General features: G+C 41.4%; 2 protein-coding genes across 3 annotated transcripts; both read left to right on the top strand.

Moving 5' to 3' along the window:
• The first annotated feature begins 210 nt into the window (after positions 1–210).
• atp5mj (ATP synthase membrane subunit j) lies at positions 211–2,128 on the top strand. The gene is made up of 4 exons (XM_051410093.1): positions 211–351; positions 1,240–1,363; positions 1,554–1,574; positions 1,986–2,128. The coding sequence occupies exons 2-4, from the start codon at positions 1,240–1,242 to the stop codon at positions 1,997–1,999; spliced, it is 159 nt and encodes a 52-aa protein (XP_051266053.1). The 5' UTR covers positions 211–351; the 3' UTR covers positions 2,000–2,128.
• Positions 2,129–4,898: 2,770 nt separating this feature from the next.
• Positions 4,899–21,342, top strand: gareml (GRB2 associated, regulator of MAPK1-like). 2 transcript variants are annotated; one of them, XM_051410052.1, is made up of 7 exons: positions 4,899–5,225; positions 8,776–8,916; positions 13,512–13,642; positions 13,757–13,922; positions 14,269–15,119; positions 17,247–17,416; positions 18,569–21,342. In XM_051410052.1, exons 1-7 carry the CDS (start codon positions 5,114–5,116, stop codon positions 19,167–19,169), a joined length of 2,172 nt encoding a protein of 723 aa, XP_051266012.1. In that variant the 5' UTR covers positions 4,899–5,113; the 3' UTR covers positions 19,170–21,342. The 2 variants fall into 2 exon arrangements, with proteins under 2 accessions (XP_051266012.1, XP_051266013.1); XM_051410053.1 differs by lacking the exon at positions 8,776–8,916.
• The last annotated feature ends 5 nt before the right edge of the window (positions 21,343–21,347 follow it).

Raw genomic sequence — 21,347 nt, 5'->3', positions numbered from 1 at the left:
GCACCCTTTAACTTTTCTAATATGTACTGTTAGTGTTGCTCAAGTTTAAGTAATCTATCCACTGACTGTACTATACTGAATATAGCTTTATTAATTCACTAGGAACCTGTTAATATGAAAATTATGGTTCTTTACTGAATTTAGCATTCATGGTTAAATCCTCCAGGTGGAGCCAAGACACAGCTACACAGGTGTAAAATAAGTTAAACACGTACCTCCATTTGGTGGCGCTAGACACCAAAACGTGAATGAAATACTTCAACAGTAGAGCGTAGAAGAAGATCACCCCACGACTTTGACGTGCAGCAGCGGCTGTCCTGACCTTCCTTCTGCAGCGTGACGACCTGAGAGGTAAGAGCAGAGTTCACACTCACTTAGCAAAGTGTCTTTAATAATAATAATAACAGAGGAACAGTGTGTTGGTTCACGACAGCAGCTTAAAACCAAACGAACATCTTTGTTTACTATGGTTGTGTGCGCTACTTTCGCAGGCGTACTCGGCTAGCCAGCTAGCTTCTTGCTAAGGCTAGTTAGCGTTATTTCTGGTTCCACAGCAGAGAATAATGCTAATAGCCAGGAGCCATTCATCGACTGAAGTAGTTAACTAGTATATTTAAATTAGTTAAATATAGATATCAGTAATATGTCTGCTTGTAAATGTTCTTTTCCGTCTTTTAACCGACTTGTATTACATTTAATGCTAACGCTGACGTTAGCGTTATAGACTGGAGGTTGTGATGTTAGCGTTAGCCCACTGCGTTATCTTCAGTAAAGATAAACTATTGGACATAGAAATGAGAGTGCGACGTCTCCCACACTAACAGTGCACATTAGAAAAGTTAAAGGGTGCAGTATTACTTCTTCCTTTGGAGCAGAAGTCACAGTTTAGTTTGCCAAAGTCATTCCCCAGGGCTCACCCAGCTGAGGGTCACAGTAGCCTTTTGAGTACAGCAACCAAATTAGGAACCTGTTTCTAAAATGTAGCTCCAGTCAACGTTAGTGTTTTAAATAGATTATATTAAAATTATGACTGACAATGATCCAAACTTATGTGTTAGGTAAGAGCAACACATCAGTAAACCGGTCAAATTATGAATGAAGTTTGGTGTGCTCTTCCTCCGTGTAGACAATGGGATTGGACCTCTGATGGTCCAGTCATGCCTCTACTGACATACTACTGACATACTACTGACGTACATGAGCACTGTTGTGAGACTATGCTGTTGCTTTCTCCCACAGATGGCTGGACGTGCATTTGCAAACTGGTGGGCCAAGGTGGGCCCTTACTACACTAAGGCATACCCGGAGATGTGGGTTGGTCTTGGCATCATGACATACCTGTACTACAAGATTTCCTACGGGGGTGAGTTCAAGACTTATATTGTCATATAAGAATGCAGAAGTTTTGAACAGGTGTGAAATAAATGTCACAGTGCTGAGTAAATGTGAATGTAAGCAGCTGTACTTATTAAGAGGTATTTTAAATGCACAGCGGTACACTGAGTGGTACGGGTTAATGTAACTAATATAATGTGTGTTTCTTCATATTCCAGGCAAGAAGGCTGTGAAGGACAGTAAGTAATCTTAACATTTTCTTTATTCTTACCATATAATTGAGGTTTGGGCAGTGATGACTGTTTAGTGTTTATATAATTGGTTTTCATTCCTAATGACCCCTGATCTCTTGGTGTATTGGCCTTTTAGGTGAAGGTTGCAATTCAATAAAGAGGACTGTTTATGGCAGTATTTAATAAAAAATTTAAAAATTTAAAAAAAGGTTGCAGCATTGAATGTGAGCTAGGCTGCTGGGAAAAAAGTCATGTGTCAAATGTTGTGTAACTACATATGTTTTCCTCTAGGTGTCACTGACAGATGGTTATCCACTCACTGCTGACTGATATTTTAGTGATTTGCAACTGTCTGCCCATGTTAATTTAATTAATTTGTCATTAAATGTGTCTTTTGTGGTCTTCCCTTTTTTGCAGAGCCTTCCCATTGAGTATTCCACCATGTTGACCCCCCCACCACCTGATGTGAAATAATTCCCCAGTCGTTACTCGAGAAGTCCAGCTTCATTTAAGATTTTTTGTTAATATGGAACGAATAAAGTCGCTATCCTTAACTTTTATCATTTCATTGTTGGCTTTTGTTACTTTTGTATGGCTGTGGCTATAAAGTACCGCCACATGAGGTTTTGTTATGCAGTGGTGAAAAGCTAATAAATGTTGTAATCAAAAGAAAGGTATGAGAATTAACATTAGGCCCTACTGTGTGAGCAAATAAAGATGTCTCCACAAAAAAAATGTATGTTACTTAAAGAATGTTTTGTGTATTTCCACATGAGCAATACATTTTTGGATGGATGCTTACTCGTGTAGAATTAAGACTTGCATTACTTTTGACACCCTTAATATTATTATATTATATTTGGAACTATTTAGCAGTGATAATTGGCTGTGTTGATTTAAAACAACACTAAGAATGATCAAGGAACTACTGCATCCCTATTTTGTGTCTTGGTCAATGGTATATGAAGAGTTTAAGGTAGATCTCCGATATCCAAAAACTATAAATGCAGTCTATAATCAGTTATTAAAGCTCTTTGGTGTGTTCAGCCCAGATTATGTGATCCTTAGAATGTTTTTATCCTCTTTTTTCAGTGTTTGCCATATCCAGTTGTGGAAAATGAGTGAGCTATTAATAGCCAATGAATCATAGTTTGGGTTTACATTTTAACTAATTGAACAGACAGAATAAACCACAGCACTGCCATATTTGGTGTTGAGTGCGTGTGGGTGTGGTCAGCCATTCTGGGAAGCCAGACATCACAAATTTAACCAAAATATTTGTGATGAGACAAACCCATGTGATAATGATAACCTGCATCTGAACAGCCAACCCTTTTACTTTTGCAGATATTGTGAGTGGTTCTCTGATTTACAATGATAGCGATGAATCTAACATCAGTTATATAATTGTTTTGAACTGCCCACTCCGGGTTATGGCACAAAGGACTGTCGCATCACAACTGGTTTGTTGGCAAAAATCGATGGCAAATGAATCAGAATCTGTTTACAGTTTGGATCAGTGAACTGAGAGTGAGTTGACCAGAGTCCTGCCTGGGGCCAGAAGTTTAGTGCTGGATGGAGAGGGGGATAAACCGTTTCCACTACTGCAACATCACTACTAACTATGGCTATGTTCACATGGCAAGCCTCAATTCGGATTTACTCAGATCCGATTTTTGTTCTGTTTTGTGCTGTTTTGCTGTATCAGATTCCAGTGTGAACACGTCATGGCCCTGAAGTGACATCCATGACAAAATGTAATTCTTGAGTGAAATGAAAATCATACAAATTCTGTTACAATGACTGTTCACACTGAGGTGGCATTGCAACGACATCAGATCTGAATCTAATTTGGACCCCATATGAAGATCAGATTTCATGTGAAAAATGTCATGTCATGAAAAACAGAGCTGAGTCACATATGAGCTAAAAAAATCTGATATGGGCTACTTGTGCCTGCAGTGTAAACATAGCCTGCGCATGCTAATGATTTGACTGATACGAATAGTGTCAGTAATCAATATACAACTGTACAAGATACAAGTACAAGAAAGATGGTATTACCTCTCATATAAAATAAATATGTCTACTCCTTCCCTCCTCCCTACTTCCAAAACTAGACATCATACAACTCTGCTTAGTGATGACGTCATGCAGTAGCCCTTTGTAGAGTTGCTCTCTTGGGACTGAGAAGAATTGATTGCCTTTGACGGGAGAGATGAGGTACTTGTCTGCGTTTACGCGTTCATAAATGTGTTCCATAATGCCCCATCATTAAATAAATGTCTGGTCTGGGGGAGCATTCATGGTTGTTCCTAGTACCACAGTTGTCATGCCATGGATGCCTAAATGTGCAAAATATAGTATAGCGTAGAAAATGTGCTGGCTCAGCAAAATGTGCTTAAATTATCACAAGTAAAACTACTCATTATGCAGAAAATGTCCCCCCTTAAGTATTGCATGTGAGTACTGATGGTCTGATAAAGTATATTTTTGTTAATACATTAAGCTGTAAGTAGAATTTTTATGGAGTTGGCTATTTTAAGAACTGCATACTGTAAAGTACTGCTGCCAGTGGTTCCTAACCTTTCTAGCTTATGTCCCCTGAAAATGTAGCAATGTCTGCTTACAACCCTCATTGCGTTTCATCTGTCAATGAGTTATGAGTAGCTCCACCAAATACTATTTTTTTTAATTCTCAGATTGGCGCATTTGAATAATTTAATAATTAAGAGGCCAGAGGAGGTGAAAGGATCTGGTTTTTAATCAGCAACAAGCAAAGATTAACAGAACAGTTTGTCTTCTTTCCTGTCCTGTAAATTGTCTTGTGTAAAAATTTTATCTGCAAAGTGAAGGGTAACTATAGCTGTGAAATAAATGTATTGCAGTACACATTAATTGTCATTTAAATTTAGTGAATTTGAGGTATTTTGGGGGTCTTGAAATGGGCCCCAACAGCAAGCCAGAAAGGGATTGAGAAAATCCTGCCCAGAAGGTCCCTGCATCTACCCACCCAGTCAGGTGTGTGGGTGGCTACACACCAAAGATTAACCTCTGTGGACAAAGTGGTGCAATCATTGTTTGAGGGGGGGCATGAAGCCACAAGGGCGGCTGTCAAACAGTAAACTCAGGAGACTTCTTGACATCTGTGCACAACATATCAACCTCCATTATAAAGATAGAAAACTATAAAAGAAATTAAAGTTTGTCCCCCCTGTGTGTGTGTGTGTGTGTGTGTGTGTGTGTGTGTGTGTGTGTGTGTGTGGACTAATACTGAAAGACAGAGGAGAAAGAGAGAGGGCTCGCGCTCCCTCCCACCGCTCGTGCGCACCGACTGTGACTGCGCTCCCTCTTTCCCCCTACATTCAAACATGGCGAAACTCTTTGACATTATACCACCACCATCACCCTCATCCTCCTCCGCTTCACCGTTATCATCACCACTAACACCACCACCATCATCTCCACCACCACCGCCGCCGCCATCATCATCATCATCATCATCATCACCGTTATTATCTCCGGTACCGTGATGACCCGGGAGGATGGAGAAGTTGTCGGCGAGCCTGTCGGAGATCACTTGGAGCCCGTTGGCGCTGCCGTTGGACGCGGTGGTCAGCAAGTTCCGTCTGCCCACCCTGGTCCGCCTGGCCCACGGTAAGAGACGACCCCCGGTGTACCGGGCGCCTCGACCTCCAGCACGACCGTTAAAAACTTTTGTGTTCCTCCCGACCAACTGTTAGCTAACTGTCAACGGTTCTCCGTCGTTTTCGTGTCACCGGAGTTAGGATAACCGTGACACAGTAGTGATGTGAAACAACGGTAAACATGGTTTGTGTCAGGAAATGAGAGTTGGGGGGGGTGAAACCGTAAACTTTAATCGAGGGGAGTGTGTTTCTAACGAGGGGTTTTGTGAGTGTAGGTGAGAACAAGTGTTGCAGTTTACCGGAGAATCTGTGCTGCGTTTTAATGGTGTCAAGATGGGCAGGAACAATAACCGCTTCCGGTCAAGACTTTCAAAATAAAGTGCTTAATAAAATGCCACACAGGTGAACTTTTTGGAGATGAAATGAAAATGTTAAATAATCAGATAAATAAAATGTAACTAGTTATCAGTATCTTACAGGGTAACCTTGTATAGTCACAGGCGACGGTGAAATTACCCTATAATTTTAGGCATATTTTGATTTGAGTCTTTTAAATTAAGATTGGATAAAATAAGTGCTACTTAATTTTCTAAACTTGTGTTTGTTGGTGGTGTTTCACTAACTAGAGGTTGTTCAACTTTGACTAAACCTTTAACATCATCATCGTGTTAACGGCTGATAAAGTCCACCACCCACAATTCCTCTTTGGCTGACAGGCTCAAACGAATGTCGCTCTTATTGGTTTTAATTTCAAATAGCTTTACAGGGCATACATTAGTCAAATTATGTTTCTTAAATATGAGCCGTGCTTTCTTAATACAAAAAGGACTCCGTGTAGATTAGTCTACAATAAATTAGATTTAGATCATTTGTGTTTTTGTTTAACATATGCAACACTATCCATTATTGATTTAATCTAACAAAACATTAAAGAAGCCACAATACTTTTTACGGACAAATATGCGATACATTGACAAGTTTTACTGACCGGGGCACGTTTGGTGCTCTTATTTTGAAGCCAACATCGCCTGATTTCCGTTATGATTTTGGTTAAATCTGGTTACCTTGATGCAGCTGCAGCCTTTAATTCTCGGACACCGACTTTTTCTAGTTCACACCAACTTCCCGACGTGCATAAGGGAGTCATTATGTAACATTTGTGTTCGCTTTTCTATTTACCTGCTTTATGTTTATGTTTTTCCGCCAACATAATTATCTGATTCACCAGATTTGGTGTCTCTACTTTGGGAACGGTCGATGGGTGTCGTAGCCAAAGTTGTTCCAGTCCAGCGAGGCCCGGAAAGCCACAAAGTGTCTGTTGTGCTGCTGAAGTGCTGCTCAATTCTTTTCATATGTAAATGCTGTAATCTGTCGGTGAATGTGGTGAATACTAACGAGCAGCGACGAGCAGGAAAACCTCCAACTTTCCAATCGTGGACAAAAGCGCGCACCCGAGCCGTGTCATGGTCCCCGAAAATTACGCACCTTACTTCTCGGAGCGCGCGTGTGCATTGTATCGAGAGACAGCCCCCGTAGGTGTTTATTAACCGCACTGTAGTTACCCCACAGATGCCTGCTTGTTTGAACAGCCAGCCAACCCAGATGGTGGTTAGTTATTTATAACAGGAGATGATGTCAGCATTTCATGCAAGCTGTACCCCCCCACCTCTATTTCATTTTAACAATAAACTACAAAAGTGTTATCTTAGTGAGGAGACTGTGGTTCAGTGGTATGTGAGTGTGGGGGTGTAATTCAGTGTGATGATGGGGGGGGGGGCTTTGCTGATACAACATGAATGCTCCAGGCTGATAAAGTAAAGCTATGATTACACATGTCAGTGTTGGTTAAATCACAGAAAAACATCATTTTCTCATGTAACCCAAGTGGATCTGGCTGTGGTTGGAAAGTAACTAGTACATTTACTCATCCTGTAAACATACTCCTGGTACTTATACTCAAGCTTTCTCATTTTATGTTATTTTATACTTAAACTCAGACTATATTTCAGAGAGAATTATTATAGCATTTTGACAGCTACAGTTATTTATTTTTCATTAAGACTTTACAAACACATGATCAGTTTAAAAGATCCAATACGTTGTTATAGATTAAATTACCCAACAGTATGTAAGGTATATAAGATCTCTGCATTATTGTTTACATAATAATAATATATACTTTTAGCACATTGAAAGGAGTACTTTCACTCTTGATACTTACTTGATTTTGCTGGTAAGAGTGATGTACTGTTGAAGGTGGGACTAATGTCTTATTTTTATTGTGCTACTTGTACAGGTCAACATGTTCACAGTCACTCAGGATAATCCCCACTTCACTGTGGACTGTTTTCAGTGCCTTTTCCTTTTGGTGTGAAATAATTTCAAAGAAAATAAACCAAACCTTCCACACACTTGTCTCCATTGCAAACACCCAGTTTATTGTCTGAGCGTTTGATTAAACAGACATTTATCAGAGCTTTGATAATAAATTGGGTGTGTGCAATGGAGACAAGTTTGCAGTTGACTTCCTTTCATTCACTCTTTCATTGACTCCGGCACCTTTTTGATGGTGGTGTTTTGCCCTAACTCCTAGGAAATAGTTCCCAATGAAAACTGTAAACGGCAACATCTGAATTATCCAGAGTAACCACGTTGTTTATTGAGAATGGCATTGATGTTGTGTACAATTTTTTGCTTTGAGCACGACAAAACGACGAAGGATAAGAGGGAAATGTGTCTTTGTTGTTTGGTTGAACGGACCTTTTAACATGCAGCGAAACCTTTGAGATGTTCACTGGCCAGATTGAGATGAGACAGACGGATAATAGAGTTTAGTAACAAGCCTAAGGTGACAATCAGTCAAAGGCCCAAAAGGAAGCCATGTCCTCTGCTGATAATTATCTTTTCAGAGGGCCCTTTACTTTTCTACTTACAATCTCTCATTATCCGTCCCGCGTTTGTATTCAGACATCCATCAACATGAGTGTTGGATTAAAAGGTTTGGTAGTAGCAGCTATCCATCAGCAGCAAGAACAAAAATATGTGCATCCATGTGATCGGTGTGTGAGTCTGAGAGAGAGCTGTGTGTGTGTGTGTGTGTGTGTGTGTGTGTGTGTTGTGTATGCGATGTGATTGAATTGTACCGCCGTGCTATCAGCAGAAATCAATGCCGTTGTGCTACATGATGGCTCTAGTTAAAGCTGGAGAGCTGTGTGTGTGTGTGTGGGGGCTGTGTAATAGTGGGTTGCCAGTTGCATAGCGGGGTCCTGATGTGTAGGTTAGGGGTGGTGAACCGTCACTGATGGTGGTAATTATGTACACTGAATCACAAATGCATGTGTGTGTTTGTTGGTGGGGGTTGGAGGTGTTTTAGTGTTTTCCATTGCTGAGCTACTTAGTGTGACCTTAGAAATTAAAAAACCTGTTGTTTCAGCAGCCCTCAAGCTGGTAGAGTATTTGTTTGTTCCTAATCCATTTTATGTGTTTTGATTTGTCTGTTAATTGTTTGTTTGTGTGTGTGTGTGTGTGTGTGTGTGTGTGTGTGTGTGTGTGTGTTCCAGGTGAATGTGTGGAGGGTCTGTCAGAGGAGGATGTGGTGCTGTTACACTCCTGTCGTCAGTGGACCACAGTGACTGCCCACAGCTTAGAGGAGGGACATTACGTCATTGGACCCAAGATAGACATCCCTCTGCAATACCAGGGTGAGCACACGCGCACACACACACACACACACACACACACACACACACACACACACACACACACACACACACACACACTACATTAGCATACACCAAAATTCCTTAATAGACAGTCTTCAAAATTTTGTCTTCACCCTAAAAATATCAATTATTCCCCAAAATGTTTATTTCCTCTGGGAGTTCGTGGGGGATAAATGCACATTTTTATCACAAGGTCAACAGTTTCCACTTGCTCTTTTTTTGTTGAGAAAAAATGTCTCTTTGGTGGTAGGCCAATAAACATATACAGACACAGTAGGATTAAATTGATGGCTAGTAATGTTATTAATATTTTGACAATGACATTTAATACATTTGGTCACCATGCTCTAAAGATAACTCTAAAGCTGAAATACAATAAGTTAAAATTCAGTACTTTATTCCCATATGAACCAAGTTGATAAGAATTTGTCCTAGTCCTGCTCAGACAAAACAGGAACACATATTTACAATAGAAGTCTCCAACAGTCTCCTATTTATTTGTATCTGGTGATTCATCATGAACTTGGCAGATCACTTTCAAAAGCCTAGAGACCTTTCAAGTCTGACATACCACAGAGCCAAAATATAAACTCCCAAAATCAAGATGTATTTCTTTATGGAGAAGGTGAATGAGTTTCACATAATCGTCCCCATCATGGTCTGAGATTTAAACTGTAATTTCAAGGTGAAATGGTACACGTGCATTACATGTTGCAGGGTTGTGGGTTCAAAGACCACCAGGGTTGAAACCTTTCTTTGTAGCATTTTCATGTTCTTTCCATGTTCATGTAACTCTCTAGTGATTGATTGAAGGCATTCATGTCAGTTATTAGGAATACCCCTGCCATTAATCTTGTTTTCAGCCAGTCAGACAAACTCATGCTGTGCAGCCAAACTTTGTTCCAACCTACAGAAAGCTTAAACACTTGGGGAGATTCTAAAGTTTCCAAAGATATGCAAAATGTCTGAATTCTGGGCATTTAATCTTGAATATTTCCATTTAATGGAATAGTACAGACATCAACAAAATTGAGTCTTGGGTTTGAAGCTTTTACACAGTGTAAGCATTATATACAGTAGCTTCTAAGTAGACTTGGGACATGCTGATATAGAATATACTGTATGTATATAATACTGTTGGACAGTTCAGGTGATTTTAACAATTTGAAGGCTACTTAAGTTCAACGAAAGGGGAAAACTGTACTTTGAAGGGTTAATAAAACAACTTCAGTACATGAGATTTAACATTTGTGAGAACTGTGGGTGAAACCATAAAAATCATACTGTAAAACTTGAAGTAAATGATGATTTTCTGGCATGTAGTGTCAATGGTTAGCGATATTGAATAATGGTACATGTTAAATTATACCCCAATTTCCATCCCTAACGTGCAGACAGATACACATTACAACCACCATTCACACAACCAACCAGCTACTGTAGATGTGACCTTCCCTGCTCCTCCTGTTCATTGACCTGTCGTCTTCCTGCTGAATGAATCTAGTCATTATGACCTCACCGGAGCTCAATCCCCACAATCCCATTGTTCAGACTCTCTGACCAGTCGCATTATTCGCTGTGTAACTGGATCCTAATGCCTCCTCTTCATTGTCTCCTTCACTGATGGAGTGCTGATGTCACCTCACACTACTGCCGCCTCTCAGGCTCCTTTTCGGAAGAATGAAAGAACATTTGAGTGGGAGGGGGTATGTTGAGATCATTGTCATTTTACAGATTTCAGCATTTCACATTGGAAGCGTATGACCGCCGATACTGGAAGTATTAGCAGCTTAAACTGCAAGTAGTTCTAACAAATAATAAATAACAAATATAAATGTAACACAGATGTATTTAGTCAACAGGAGGTGTCTTGGTTTCACTTCAGTGGACTTTAAATTAAAGTCTTAGTGTAACTGGGGTTTTCTCAAAGGGGTATTCCAGTGATTTAGTGTTAAACTTGCATAAAGAGAGGCACATTACAAGAGACACGTTGAAAAAGAAGCAGCAGAGGTTGTGATAGGCTATGATTTATAGTCTCTTGTATAACTAGAGCTTCAGCAAACTCTGGATCCTGCATTTCCCGTAATGCAACTCCACAGTCTCATTCGTTAGCATCAGAGTTCTTTATTCCAATTTCAGAAAGCTCTCTCCAGAGCCACAAAAGACAAATACAGGCTGAGCAGTACTCCCTGTGATGAGTAAACTGTACTTCATGTGAAATAGATCGGTTCTCGTTTTACATTTAGTTTCAGGGATTTTCTGATTTCTCTTAATGATCAACAATCTGGCTAACGGGCCAATCAGATGCATTTCTGGCTTGGTGGTTGGTTGGCTGTCTTGCAGTTTGAGCAGTTCAAGCGTTAAGTTTCCAAAGTGGCTGCTGTCCAAAGATCTGTTACTGTACTTTTCTTTCATATTAAAGTACGAAAAAGAAGTAAAGCTGCATTTCTCTCTTCCAGTGGACATTGTTTAGGGCGCGGTTATCTTGTTTGAATGAACTTTATTGGAATTGACAACGGATAAATCTGATTGGTGGTTTGGTGCGCAACTGATCTGCACAGTCTGAGCATAAAAGTCACACGTTCTGGCCTACGCAGAAAGGCAGTTTAAAATGTGTAGTGTGAGTGAACACAACATATAATACACAGTCTGCCCAGCATTAAAGATACAAAGCAACAGGTTTGTGATTATTTGAAAAAAGCATTTTTATGTTTAGCTAATTAGTAAGAGTAATGTTTTTTGTTGGTGGAAGTAACTGTGGACAAATGGTTACACTGGTGGAAAAGGAGCTTTACTGTAACAGCCTTGTAGGAGTACCACAGGGTGCTTTCAGATTGGGATTACTTGCCCTGCAGCATTACATCAACCCGGCATCTTTCTCGGTTGTGAAACCATTTTAACGATGCACTCTGGTAGACAAGCCAGCCAGCAAAGCCAATTAAAATATATGCATACTACCTAGACTCATGACTCTTTAAATATAACAGGTGAGCTGTTCTTGAATGAGAGGCCAGTGATGAGCTAATGTCTGTGCGATGACTTCATGCAGGAAGTCTAAATAAGCTTAGGAGGAGAGCAATATAGGTTTCCCCCTGGGGATGGACAACAGGATGCTCCTTCCTTTTTATCCTCGCTCTCTGTCTGTATCCTCCTCTGTCCATCAGCGAGAGGCAAGGATGACTGAAGGGGAGAGGACAGAAAGGCTGAATGAATGGGTTTCAGGGAAGCAAGTGGCGCCACAGCCACCCGTGTAATGTGGAACTAGCTGCCAAAGGCTTGTGTGTGGGGATTTAAAAGCCTCAGACTGATTCCGTTTTTATTCTTTGGGACATTTTCTCACAGAGTAACAGTTACCTAATAATACGCTGTTACATGTCAATTCAGTTGGTTTCACTTCTAGCTTAATAAGACTCTTATAAGGATCGAGTTTGGTTAGGTGTATTGGTAAACCTGTTTCATCTGAAACTCGTCCTCAGTCTGTGACTTCTTTTTGAAACGGGGGGTTGGTGGGTTGTGTTGAAAAGTAGCACTTGCTGGTATTGTTTGGCGGATGGAAGCTCCTTATCCTGGGGGCTCTGTTTGAATTAGAGGGTTGGGGGTTGGAGGAGCAAAAAAGGGGGAGAGAAAAAGGAGGGAGGTGCTGGTGAGGAAGATGGGGGAGTTTGGTATTCTGCTCTGCCTCCCAGACAAAAAAAACTTTCTCATCTCTCTCTCCCCCACACACACAAACACTTGGACTCTGCGCGGCAGAGAAAGGATCCTTCGAGGGTTGTAGTACTTTAAATGCAATCCGGTAAACTTGTAAATAAGGATAGAGGTTAAAGTGATTTCAACAAGGCCCATTGTGCGTTCCTGGAGTGCTTCTTTTACGACATCAAAAAGTGGCACAAACCAAAAAACATTTACACTTTAAAGAACACAAAAACACAAACACAGCTACTGGACTGCGACACTGGAGCGCACGAGTGTGAAAGCCTTACAGACGGAGGAGGGGATGAGCAAGGAAATGAAGGAGTGAAGAGAGAGAGAGAGTTGTGTGTCTGTGTGAGTGTATGTGTCAGTGTCTCCATGGTGATGTGTCTCTGCTCTGCGTGAGAATGGGGGTCCTTTATTGGTTGCCATGCCAACCCCGTCGGCTGTTGATTGGCTGGGTGCTGGTGCCAGGTCATAGGTCACGGAGGTGTCTTTGTATTCTTTTCGTCCAAACAGTGTCTACTGCGGATGTGCGTGTGTGTGTGTGTTTGTGTGTGTTTGCAGTAAGACTGTAGGGAGTCAAAAGAGAAAAGAAAGATAGAACAGTAAACAACTTTTCACCTCTTTTCTTCCCTGCTTTCCTCCCTTGTTGTCTTCCTCTACTCTTCTCTTCCGTCCTCTTTCCTTGTCCTCCTTCCTCCTCTTTTTCTGGATCTTCGTCTTTCCTCACTGGTTTCTGTCTATCTTATTTTTCTTTCATGCTTTCCTTCACTTCCTTTTCCAACATACTCCCTCTTCCTCCTTCCATCTTTGTGACTCCCTTTGTAAACCTCCTTCACCCTTCTTCTCTGTCTCCTGTCCTGCTTCCATCTCCTCTGTAGGGAAGTTCAAGTTGTTGGATGAAGACCGAGACGTCAGGGATCCGGTCCAGTATTTTTCCAGCGTGGAGGAAGTTGCCGGAGTCTTCCCCGACCGGGTCTTTGTCATGGAGACGATCACTTTTAGCGTCAAGGTTTGCATTTCGTCTGCCTTTCCCGGGTTATATCATAGTTTTTGAGAAACATGAGAATATCATACTTGAAGTTTCTGTCATGCAACATCATGTCCATACATGTGTATCCTGCAGGTGGTTTCAGGGGAGTTCAGTGAGGACAGTGAGCCCTACAGCTTCACTCTGCAGGCTGGAGATGAGCTGTCACTCATGGGGAAGGCGGAGCTGCTCTGTGCCACGCCCTCTAAGGAAAAAACGGGTCTGAGTGCACTCCTGAGACGCCTGGGCAAGACTCCTAGAAGTAAGCATGGCCAAACGGTTGAGTTCAATGTTATTGGGAGTCTGTACAAGTCCTATTATTAGAACGAGGACATGGGAATGGGGGAAATCGGTATGGGAAGAGAAGTTAGTTCCTCCTTGAAAATGGATATATACTGTATATATACTGTGTGTTAAAGGGATTTTCATCACCATGCTTAGTACCTCACACCACCAAACCACAAACTCTGCTCAACGCTTCCTTTATCAGGGCTGAATGTGGAGCATTCCCTTTGAACAGAAGACTAATGTGACCGAACATTTACTCTTTACTGTTCTTGTACTCTCTGACCTCTAGCTAATCCACCTTTCTGTCTCGGCCTCCTCAGGTAAAACTCCCTGCCTGGTCTGTATGAACCATCGGACCAATCAGAGCGTCAGCCTGCCCTTTGGCTGCCGTGGACGCTTTTGCACACGCTCCCCTCTGGAGCAAGGCATGCTGGGAGGGGAGCACACGGTACGCAGCATCATCGAGAGGGTTCGCCTCCCTGTCAATGTGTCCGTGCCTTCGCGACCGCCAAGAAACCCCTATGATCGCCACGCAGTCCGAGAGGGCCACCGCTATAAGCTGCTCAACATTGTCAGCAAGACGGTGGTCCTCTGCATGGTCCTCCGCCGACAGGAAGTCTCCCCCTCCCACTTCCTGCTGCTGCGTTGCATGCCCCGGTTCAACGTGGCCGAGGCCTCCGTCCACACGGCAGCGCTAGAGAGCCTCCTGTTGCGACATGCATTCGACCCAGATGCCTACTCTCGTGCTGTTAGAGAAACCCGGCCAGAGCTGGAGTGTATGACGGAGGAGTGTGTGAGCCCGCGACGCTCTCGCATGTGTGTGTCAGGTCAGGACTCCTTGGCGCCGGCACTGCAGCGCCTCTCTATGTGCGGGTATGGGGGCGGGGTTTCGGACAGCCTGTCACAGCGCTGCAGGGACTCTCTTGGAGAGCGGCTGGGGGAGGGACCAGGTGAGGAGAGGGAGTATGTGACTCCTGAGTGGACTGAGGCGGAAATGAGGACCAGTGAGGAAATCCCTTATGAGGAACTCTGGACCAATCAGAATGCAGAGGGCTTGGGGAAGGAGCCAAACCTCATCTCCTTCCATTCGTCTTCCTCATTGGACGGTTCTCTTGGTACCGTGTTGACAAGAGTGTCTACCCCGCCACCTGTACCTCCAAAATCTGATGCTGTGAGTTTCAGTCTTCACCTCCTGTCCTTCTTTTCGTCCTTTAGTCTCTCATCCTTCTTATCTGTCCACAGCAGCATCCGGTTGTTAAAAGTCAGGATGCCTGGCTTGAATTATTCATACATTACAGCTTTTAAACCTCACTGACCACATTTACACACACACACACACACACACACACACACTAACAGACGAACACACACTGACTTCCTGGAAAGGCTGCTATACACTCAGAGCACATGAATACATATCTACATATGTCATCACCAAGGATGCAGGTACATGTGTGCTGTATGCTGGAATACAAAAATTCAATAAATAGTACAGAGTTCAGTCCCATCATGGTAGAGTATAAGACTGATGGAGCCTCTAGGCTTAAGAATGACCAAAATTATTATCGATTTAATGATAAAACGTGGCCACAGTCGAAAATCGAACAGAAAGCAAAAGCTATCATTGACTGTTTGTGGTAAACGTAATAATCCAAGGGATTTTGTACAAGCACTGCACTTCCACAAAAATCATTTGTCAGTCAAACAGGATTGACAGTCTTTTTTGTCTTGGAGTTTGAGTAGGTTTCTGTAGGTTTTGTCTGCTAGTGCCAGCACGTCCCACATTTGTTCAGGTGGGACAGTGCCACTTATTTTGCATGTATATCTGGAACTAGATTTTAGACTCACAACATTTTCATTTTAAATTAATGTGTTGATTTTTCTGCTTCATATAATTGATTAAATATCATTTACCAAGGTGGCATCTTGAAATCACTTTCCTGTACGGCTGTTAAAAAAAATTAAAGATATACCCAAACTTTTTTTTAAACAATTTTGTTTTACAAACGACAAATCTAGGGTTTCTTGTCTATATTTTAAGCTGATAGGGTACCTTGATAGCAACTTTGAGGACCTCATAATTTGAACAAAGTAAAATAATAATTATTTTGTTTACATTCAACAACTTAGAGCTTTAGTTGTTGAATGTAAACAAAATAATTATTATTTTGTTGATGATGCCAGTTAAACAGTCATCAGCTAGGAAAGGGGACTTACAGAGCTGAGGCGCTCAATCTAGAGGACTTGAATGAATAGTGTTTAAAAATAACTTTTATGGTAACCAAACCTAGTTTTCCACTACATACTGTAACAACCAGACAGTTAGCATGTAGAACTGTAAATAGTTCAGGCTTTCATAAACAACATGTGGTCATAACATTACTGTGGTACATCACTCAGTGACAGAAAGAGTCACCTCTTTTATTTACATATATGGGACGTTTGTTGAATATTCCTTTCATAGTGCTTGAGTGGAATGTGTAATATATGATGTTTAACTAAATTATTTGTCAGAGTTTTATAGCTTTACTTTTTTTTTTATCAGATTTATCTTTTTTTTAACTTTTAAGTTGAGGGTTGTGTGTACACTGGCAAAGCTCAGTCTGCTCTTTCATGCTTCTCATGTTCAACTGAAGGCTGTTCTGTTTCCTCTCTAAATTACCAGTACTTGCATTTATAAAACAATCTCAAAAACAAATGGTGTGTCGTGTTGGAAACAAGGTTGTTTTTTGTAGTTGTGCTGTTCTTATTTTGGAGTTATTAGGTTGTTCACCAGTATTAATGTTCATGTGTTAATGTATATAGCCTGTCTATGCTTGCAAGGGGGATATTATCACACTTGCTTTGCTTAATTAACTTTTGTCTCTCAGAGTGATGGCAGCTAGCAGCGGTACAGAAAGGGTGCGTGGGTGTTGATGTCTGCTATGCAGCTGGATTATACCCTGTCACACACTGCGTTCTTCATTCCCTGATATTTAGCCTGCCAAGACACTGTGTGTGTGTGTGTGTGTGTGTGTGTGTGTGTGTGTGTGTGTGTGTGTGTAAAGAGCTTGCTACTATGTGTGAGGGAGTTTGTTTGAGGTGTAAAGGTCACCAAGTTTGACATTTACCAAGCAGAACATTGAGACAAGCCAGCAGACACACTCTCACACACACACACACACACACACACACACACACACACACATAAAGCCTCCTGAGAAGTCAAGTTTTAGGAGTTAACTTTTTTTCTGCTGTAGTTCTTATTTTTGTGTGTGTGTGTGTGTGTATGTGTCTGTGCGTGTGTGTTTGTGTGTAGGTGAGAGAGGAGTGCCGCTACTTGATCGCCCCTCCTGTTCCCCCTCGCTGCTCTAAAGGAGGCTCAATCTCCAGTCCAGTCCCCAGCCCTCCCGTCCCACCTCGCTTCCCCAAAGCCTCCACCTCCCCGAGACCCAACCTCTCCTTCTACTCCTCTGGACTTCAGGACAGGTACGGTGTGGATGTTGTTGTTTTTACTAAAAAACAACTGGAATTATTTTGTATAATTATTGCAAGGGTTTACTTGTGATGTGCTCTTTACATCCCAAACAGAGGCAGAGGTCATAGTGAGCTAATGTAAGCTCTGTTTCCTAATCAAAGGATGCTACCAAATCTCATAAATTCAGATATGATTAGTGTTGACAGGATAGATAGAGAGTACCGTTGGATCCCAGGCTAACATAATGACTTTGATTATAATAAATTGATGTTTATAATAGCTACTTATACCACCCACACATAAGAGTTAGCATCACTTAAAAGAGTACTCCACCAATTTAGCATTTCATTATGTGTGTGTGTGTGTCTGTGCGTGTGTGTTTGTGTGTAGGTGAGAGAGAAGAGAGTTACTTTTATAACTTTTTATGATGGACAGTTTAAAATAAGAATCAAAATTGTTGCAGTAGACACTTAATTACCCACAATGCAACTTGACCAGGGACAGTTCAGTTGGAGATTTGAGTGTGTTACACTCGTAGTGATGAATTTAGCCTCGAGCAGAGAGGAGGAGCGGGCTAGAGACTAAATATTTCCATTATCGATTCATCTCTTGGTTTATTTAGTTAACTGCTTCATTATTTAGTCTATAGGAAATCTAAGAATAATGGGAAAATAAGCTACGTAAGTTTCCAGAGACCAGAAAGTCAGATCTATAAATTGCATGTGTTATCCAAGAGTCCCAAACTCAAAGATATTTAGTTTACAATGATATAAAACAGAGAAGAGACACATATTCTTAAGAAACTGAAACCAGCCAACATTTTGGATTTTTCCAAAAAGTACATCGATTATCAAAAATGTTTTTAAATCATTTTATATTATCAACTACTCAGTTAATTAACTAAATGTGTAAGCCCTACGATTTTTAGATGTAGCCTAAATAAGAATAAAATAAGAGTTTTTTTTATGGTTGTTTACAGCCTTTTGTACAGTGACAAGAATAGGCATTCGAAAAGACACTTTTTGAAATCCACATTGATCAAATCAAACCCAGCGAGCACTGATTTGGTCATTTGCAGGCCACAATACTTCTTCACGTGCAGAAATAGGATAAATTTGAGGTTATACTAGAAGCTAATGTCACTTTCTCCTGCTCTGTCCCAGCTGCTCACCCTCTCCAGATGCTTCCCTCTACTGTTACCCGTGCTCCTGGGCGGACTGTCCCGCCCCCAACCCAGCCAGTCCTGAGCCAGTCTCTGCCATTCCTGCAGACAACACAGCCAGTCCTCAGCCAGCACAGGCCACCTGGGCAGAGCCGTGGGTAGATTCCTTCACCTCCTCCGGACCTCGACTGAGGCCGCCACCTCCACAGAGTAGATTTGCTCCCTTTGGGGCATTGAACCCATTCAACCGCCAGTCCCCTTGTCCCTCGCCTGAGCCAGCTGCCAATCCCACGACAGATTCCTCCAGAGGTGCAGAGGGTGGTGGGACATCCACAGGGGTCACTGAAGGGTTGTCTCAGCCCCCTGACGCCACCTGGCGACCTCCTGCTGACCTGTCAGTGTTGTCATTGGAGGAAGTGTCGGCCTGCCTGCGGTTCATTGGCCTATCAGAGGCAGCGGTGGCTGTGTTCCAGAGGGAGCGAATCGACGGCAGCCTCCTGGTGCAGCTGACTGAGGACATCCTGTCACATGACTTCCACCTGAGCCGACTCCATGTCACCAAAATCACACAGTTCATACAGGGCTGGAGGCCCAAGATCTAACACACACACACACACACACACACACACACACACACACACACACACACACACACACACACACACACACACACACACACACACACACACACACACACACACACACACACACACACACACACACACACACACACACACACACGGTCCTGATAATGTGCCTGTTGGCTACTGAGCCATCCTGAACGTGCCTTCCACTGTGACCAACCGGCTGCTGAGCCCCACTGACTCAAGCTGAAACTTTGCTGAAGGAAACCACGCCACCCTGTGGTCGAACTATAGAACTGACACTTGACTGGCTCACATGCCAGGAGTCTCTGTCTGAATCACAGACTGGGACTAGTTTACTAACAAATGGCTACGACAGAGAGCTACACGATGAAAGTACCCTGTTTCAATTCGTCTTTGGGGCAGATAGTCAACCACAACACATCTTCATGCTGCGAGACAGCTAAAGGTTGTAAGCACTACATGGACATGGTGTCACACAAAATCTGATATGAGAGGAAAACATGCCTTCATTTTACTTAAAGATATTTTGACAGAATTTCTGCAGTTTTCACATATTGCATTATTCACGCCACAGTAAGGGTTTAATGTGAGTCTTTGCAATATAAGGGGCATTAAGGGATTTACAGCATCTATTCTCTATGACCAGTAGGACATGTAACAATACAGATGTAACACTGAACCTGTTTCCTACCTGAGTGTCTTGCACAGCCCTCTTCATCTGTCTCATTGAGCTTCAGTGGTCTGTGATTGGCATAAAAAACAAAGTGGTTCTTGAGAGATAAGAAAAAGCCAATTGAAAGGAAAATGCAGAAAGTGTGAAAGTCAGAAGCACCCAATGAAGTAATTATTGAATTTCTGGTACTGATCAATGATTCACTGAACCATCTCTGAATATACAATATTTGTATCAAGGCCATTTTATGCTTTGGGACAGTGACATTTGTATTAACATTCCCTTTAAGGGTAACACAAGATGTCTTTCTGTCAGTAGTCAGACACACAGATGTGTTGCCACGCTAAAATAGAAATCTTCGACTGCCTCAGAAATAGAGTTTTCAAAATGTACCTCAGATAATTGTTCAGATATGCTTGATTTAGCCATGCATAATAATAAATGAAATTACACTAAGTGATATGTTCACATAGCTATTTGTTTTCACTTCACTACACACCACTAGACAAACAAACACAGATGAGTAATAAGTAGGTAAAAAACATATGGCGCGTGTCAAAAGTATTGACAGTTTAAGGAAAGGAGGTCCAAAATATTATATATTATAAACTATTGAAGTATTATTAATGTTGCATAAGATATTAAAACAACTGTTGTAATTGTCCAGTTATTAAGTAATAAAAAGGAAAATGTATATGAACATCTACTTTTTAATGTTCTGAAGTAAATTGAGGGAAACTTTGATGGGCTATTTTCTTTTCTTACATTTTCTTACATTTTTATTCACCAAATGATTAACTAATGAAAAAATAAGATAAAGGGAGTTTTGAGTTGCACCCCTACATTTAAATAAACATGCTACAGATTTGAATTATATTGGCCGAACATACAAAACCTACAAAATCTGACAGTAACAAAATGACAAGAATGATTAAAAATGTTATTCCAGACTGAATCTGGACATCAGCAGATAGAGAGATGGAAGTTTTCCTCTGAATTTGAAACATATATCCAGCTTTAATCTGGATACAAACTATTTCTTCATACAGGTACACATGATGATAGTAATGTTATGTAAGCAGGGACTGTGGCCTCAGCTAACACTGAGGGTTATTTCAAGAAGTAAGACTATCCAGTTTAGCCAGATAACTTAAAATGCAATTTGTGTTGTTGTTAATGTCAAAGTAAACTTGTTTGTTGTGATTCTCTTGTTGCCATACAAGCTGCTGTTCTCTCGTAATGTCTGAAATTATCCTCTTTAAATTCCATAACATTCAAATAACAAATTTGATTTTAAAAAAGGCTGCAGTCGGGTCAAAGGCTGCTTACTGATGCCATGTTTCCCCAAATTGTTTCTCCTGACATCTCATAAACTCCATAAATCCTCTCTCTGTGATCGTGTAACAGCGAGGCCACTGTAAGAGGAACAATGAAGAAATAAATAAGAGAATACAAAATAAATAAATAAATAAAAAACGTAATGACCTCTGAAAATCAAC

The sequence above is a fragment of the Dicentrarchus labrax genome, unplaced genomic scaffold (genome assembly GCF_905237075.1).
Source record: "Dicentrarchus labrax unplaced genomic scaffold, dlabrax2021, whole genome shotgun sequence".
Lineage (NCBI taxonomy): Eukaryota > Metazoa > Chordata > Actinopteri > Moronidae > Dicentrarchus > Dicentrarchus labrax.
Note: the sequence above shows the minus strand (reverse complement) of the source record. Positions and strands in the feature narration are given on the sequence as shown.

Bases quoted from the DNA above. Each gene is read 5' to 3' on its own strand.
- gareml (XM_051410052.1), top strand. From the start codon at position 5,114: ATGGAGAAGTTGTCGGCGAGCCTGTCGGAGATCACTTGGAGCCCGTTG. The intron at 13,923-14,268 runs GTAAGCATGGCC...CGGCCTCCTCAG, and splicing joins CCTGGGCAAGACTCCTAGAA to GTAAAACTCCCTGCCTGGTC. The intron at 17,417-18,568 runs GTACGGTGTGGA...GCTCTGTCCCAG, and splicing joins TCCTCTGGACTTCAGGACAG to CTGCTCACCCTCTCCAGATG.
- atp5mj (XM_051410093.1), top strand. From the start codon at position 1,240: ATGGCTGGACGTGCATTTGCAAACTGGTGGGCCAAGGTGGGCCCTTAC. The intron at 1,364-1,553 runs GTGAGTTCAAGA...TTCATATTCCAG, and splicing joins CTACAAGATTTCCTACGGGG to GCAAGAAGGCTGTGAAGGAC.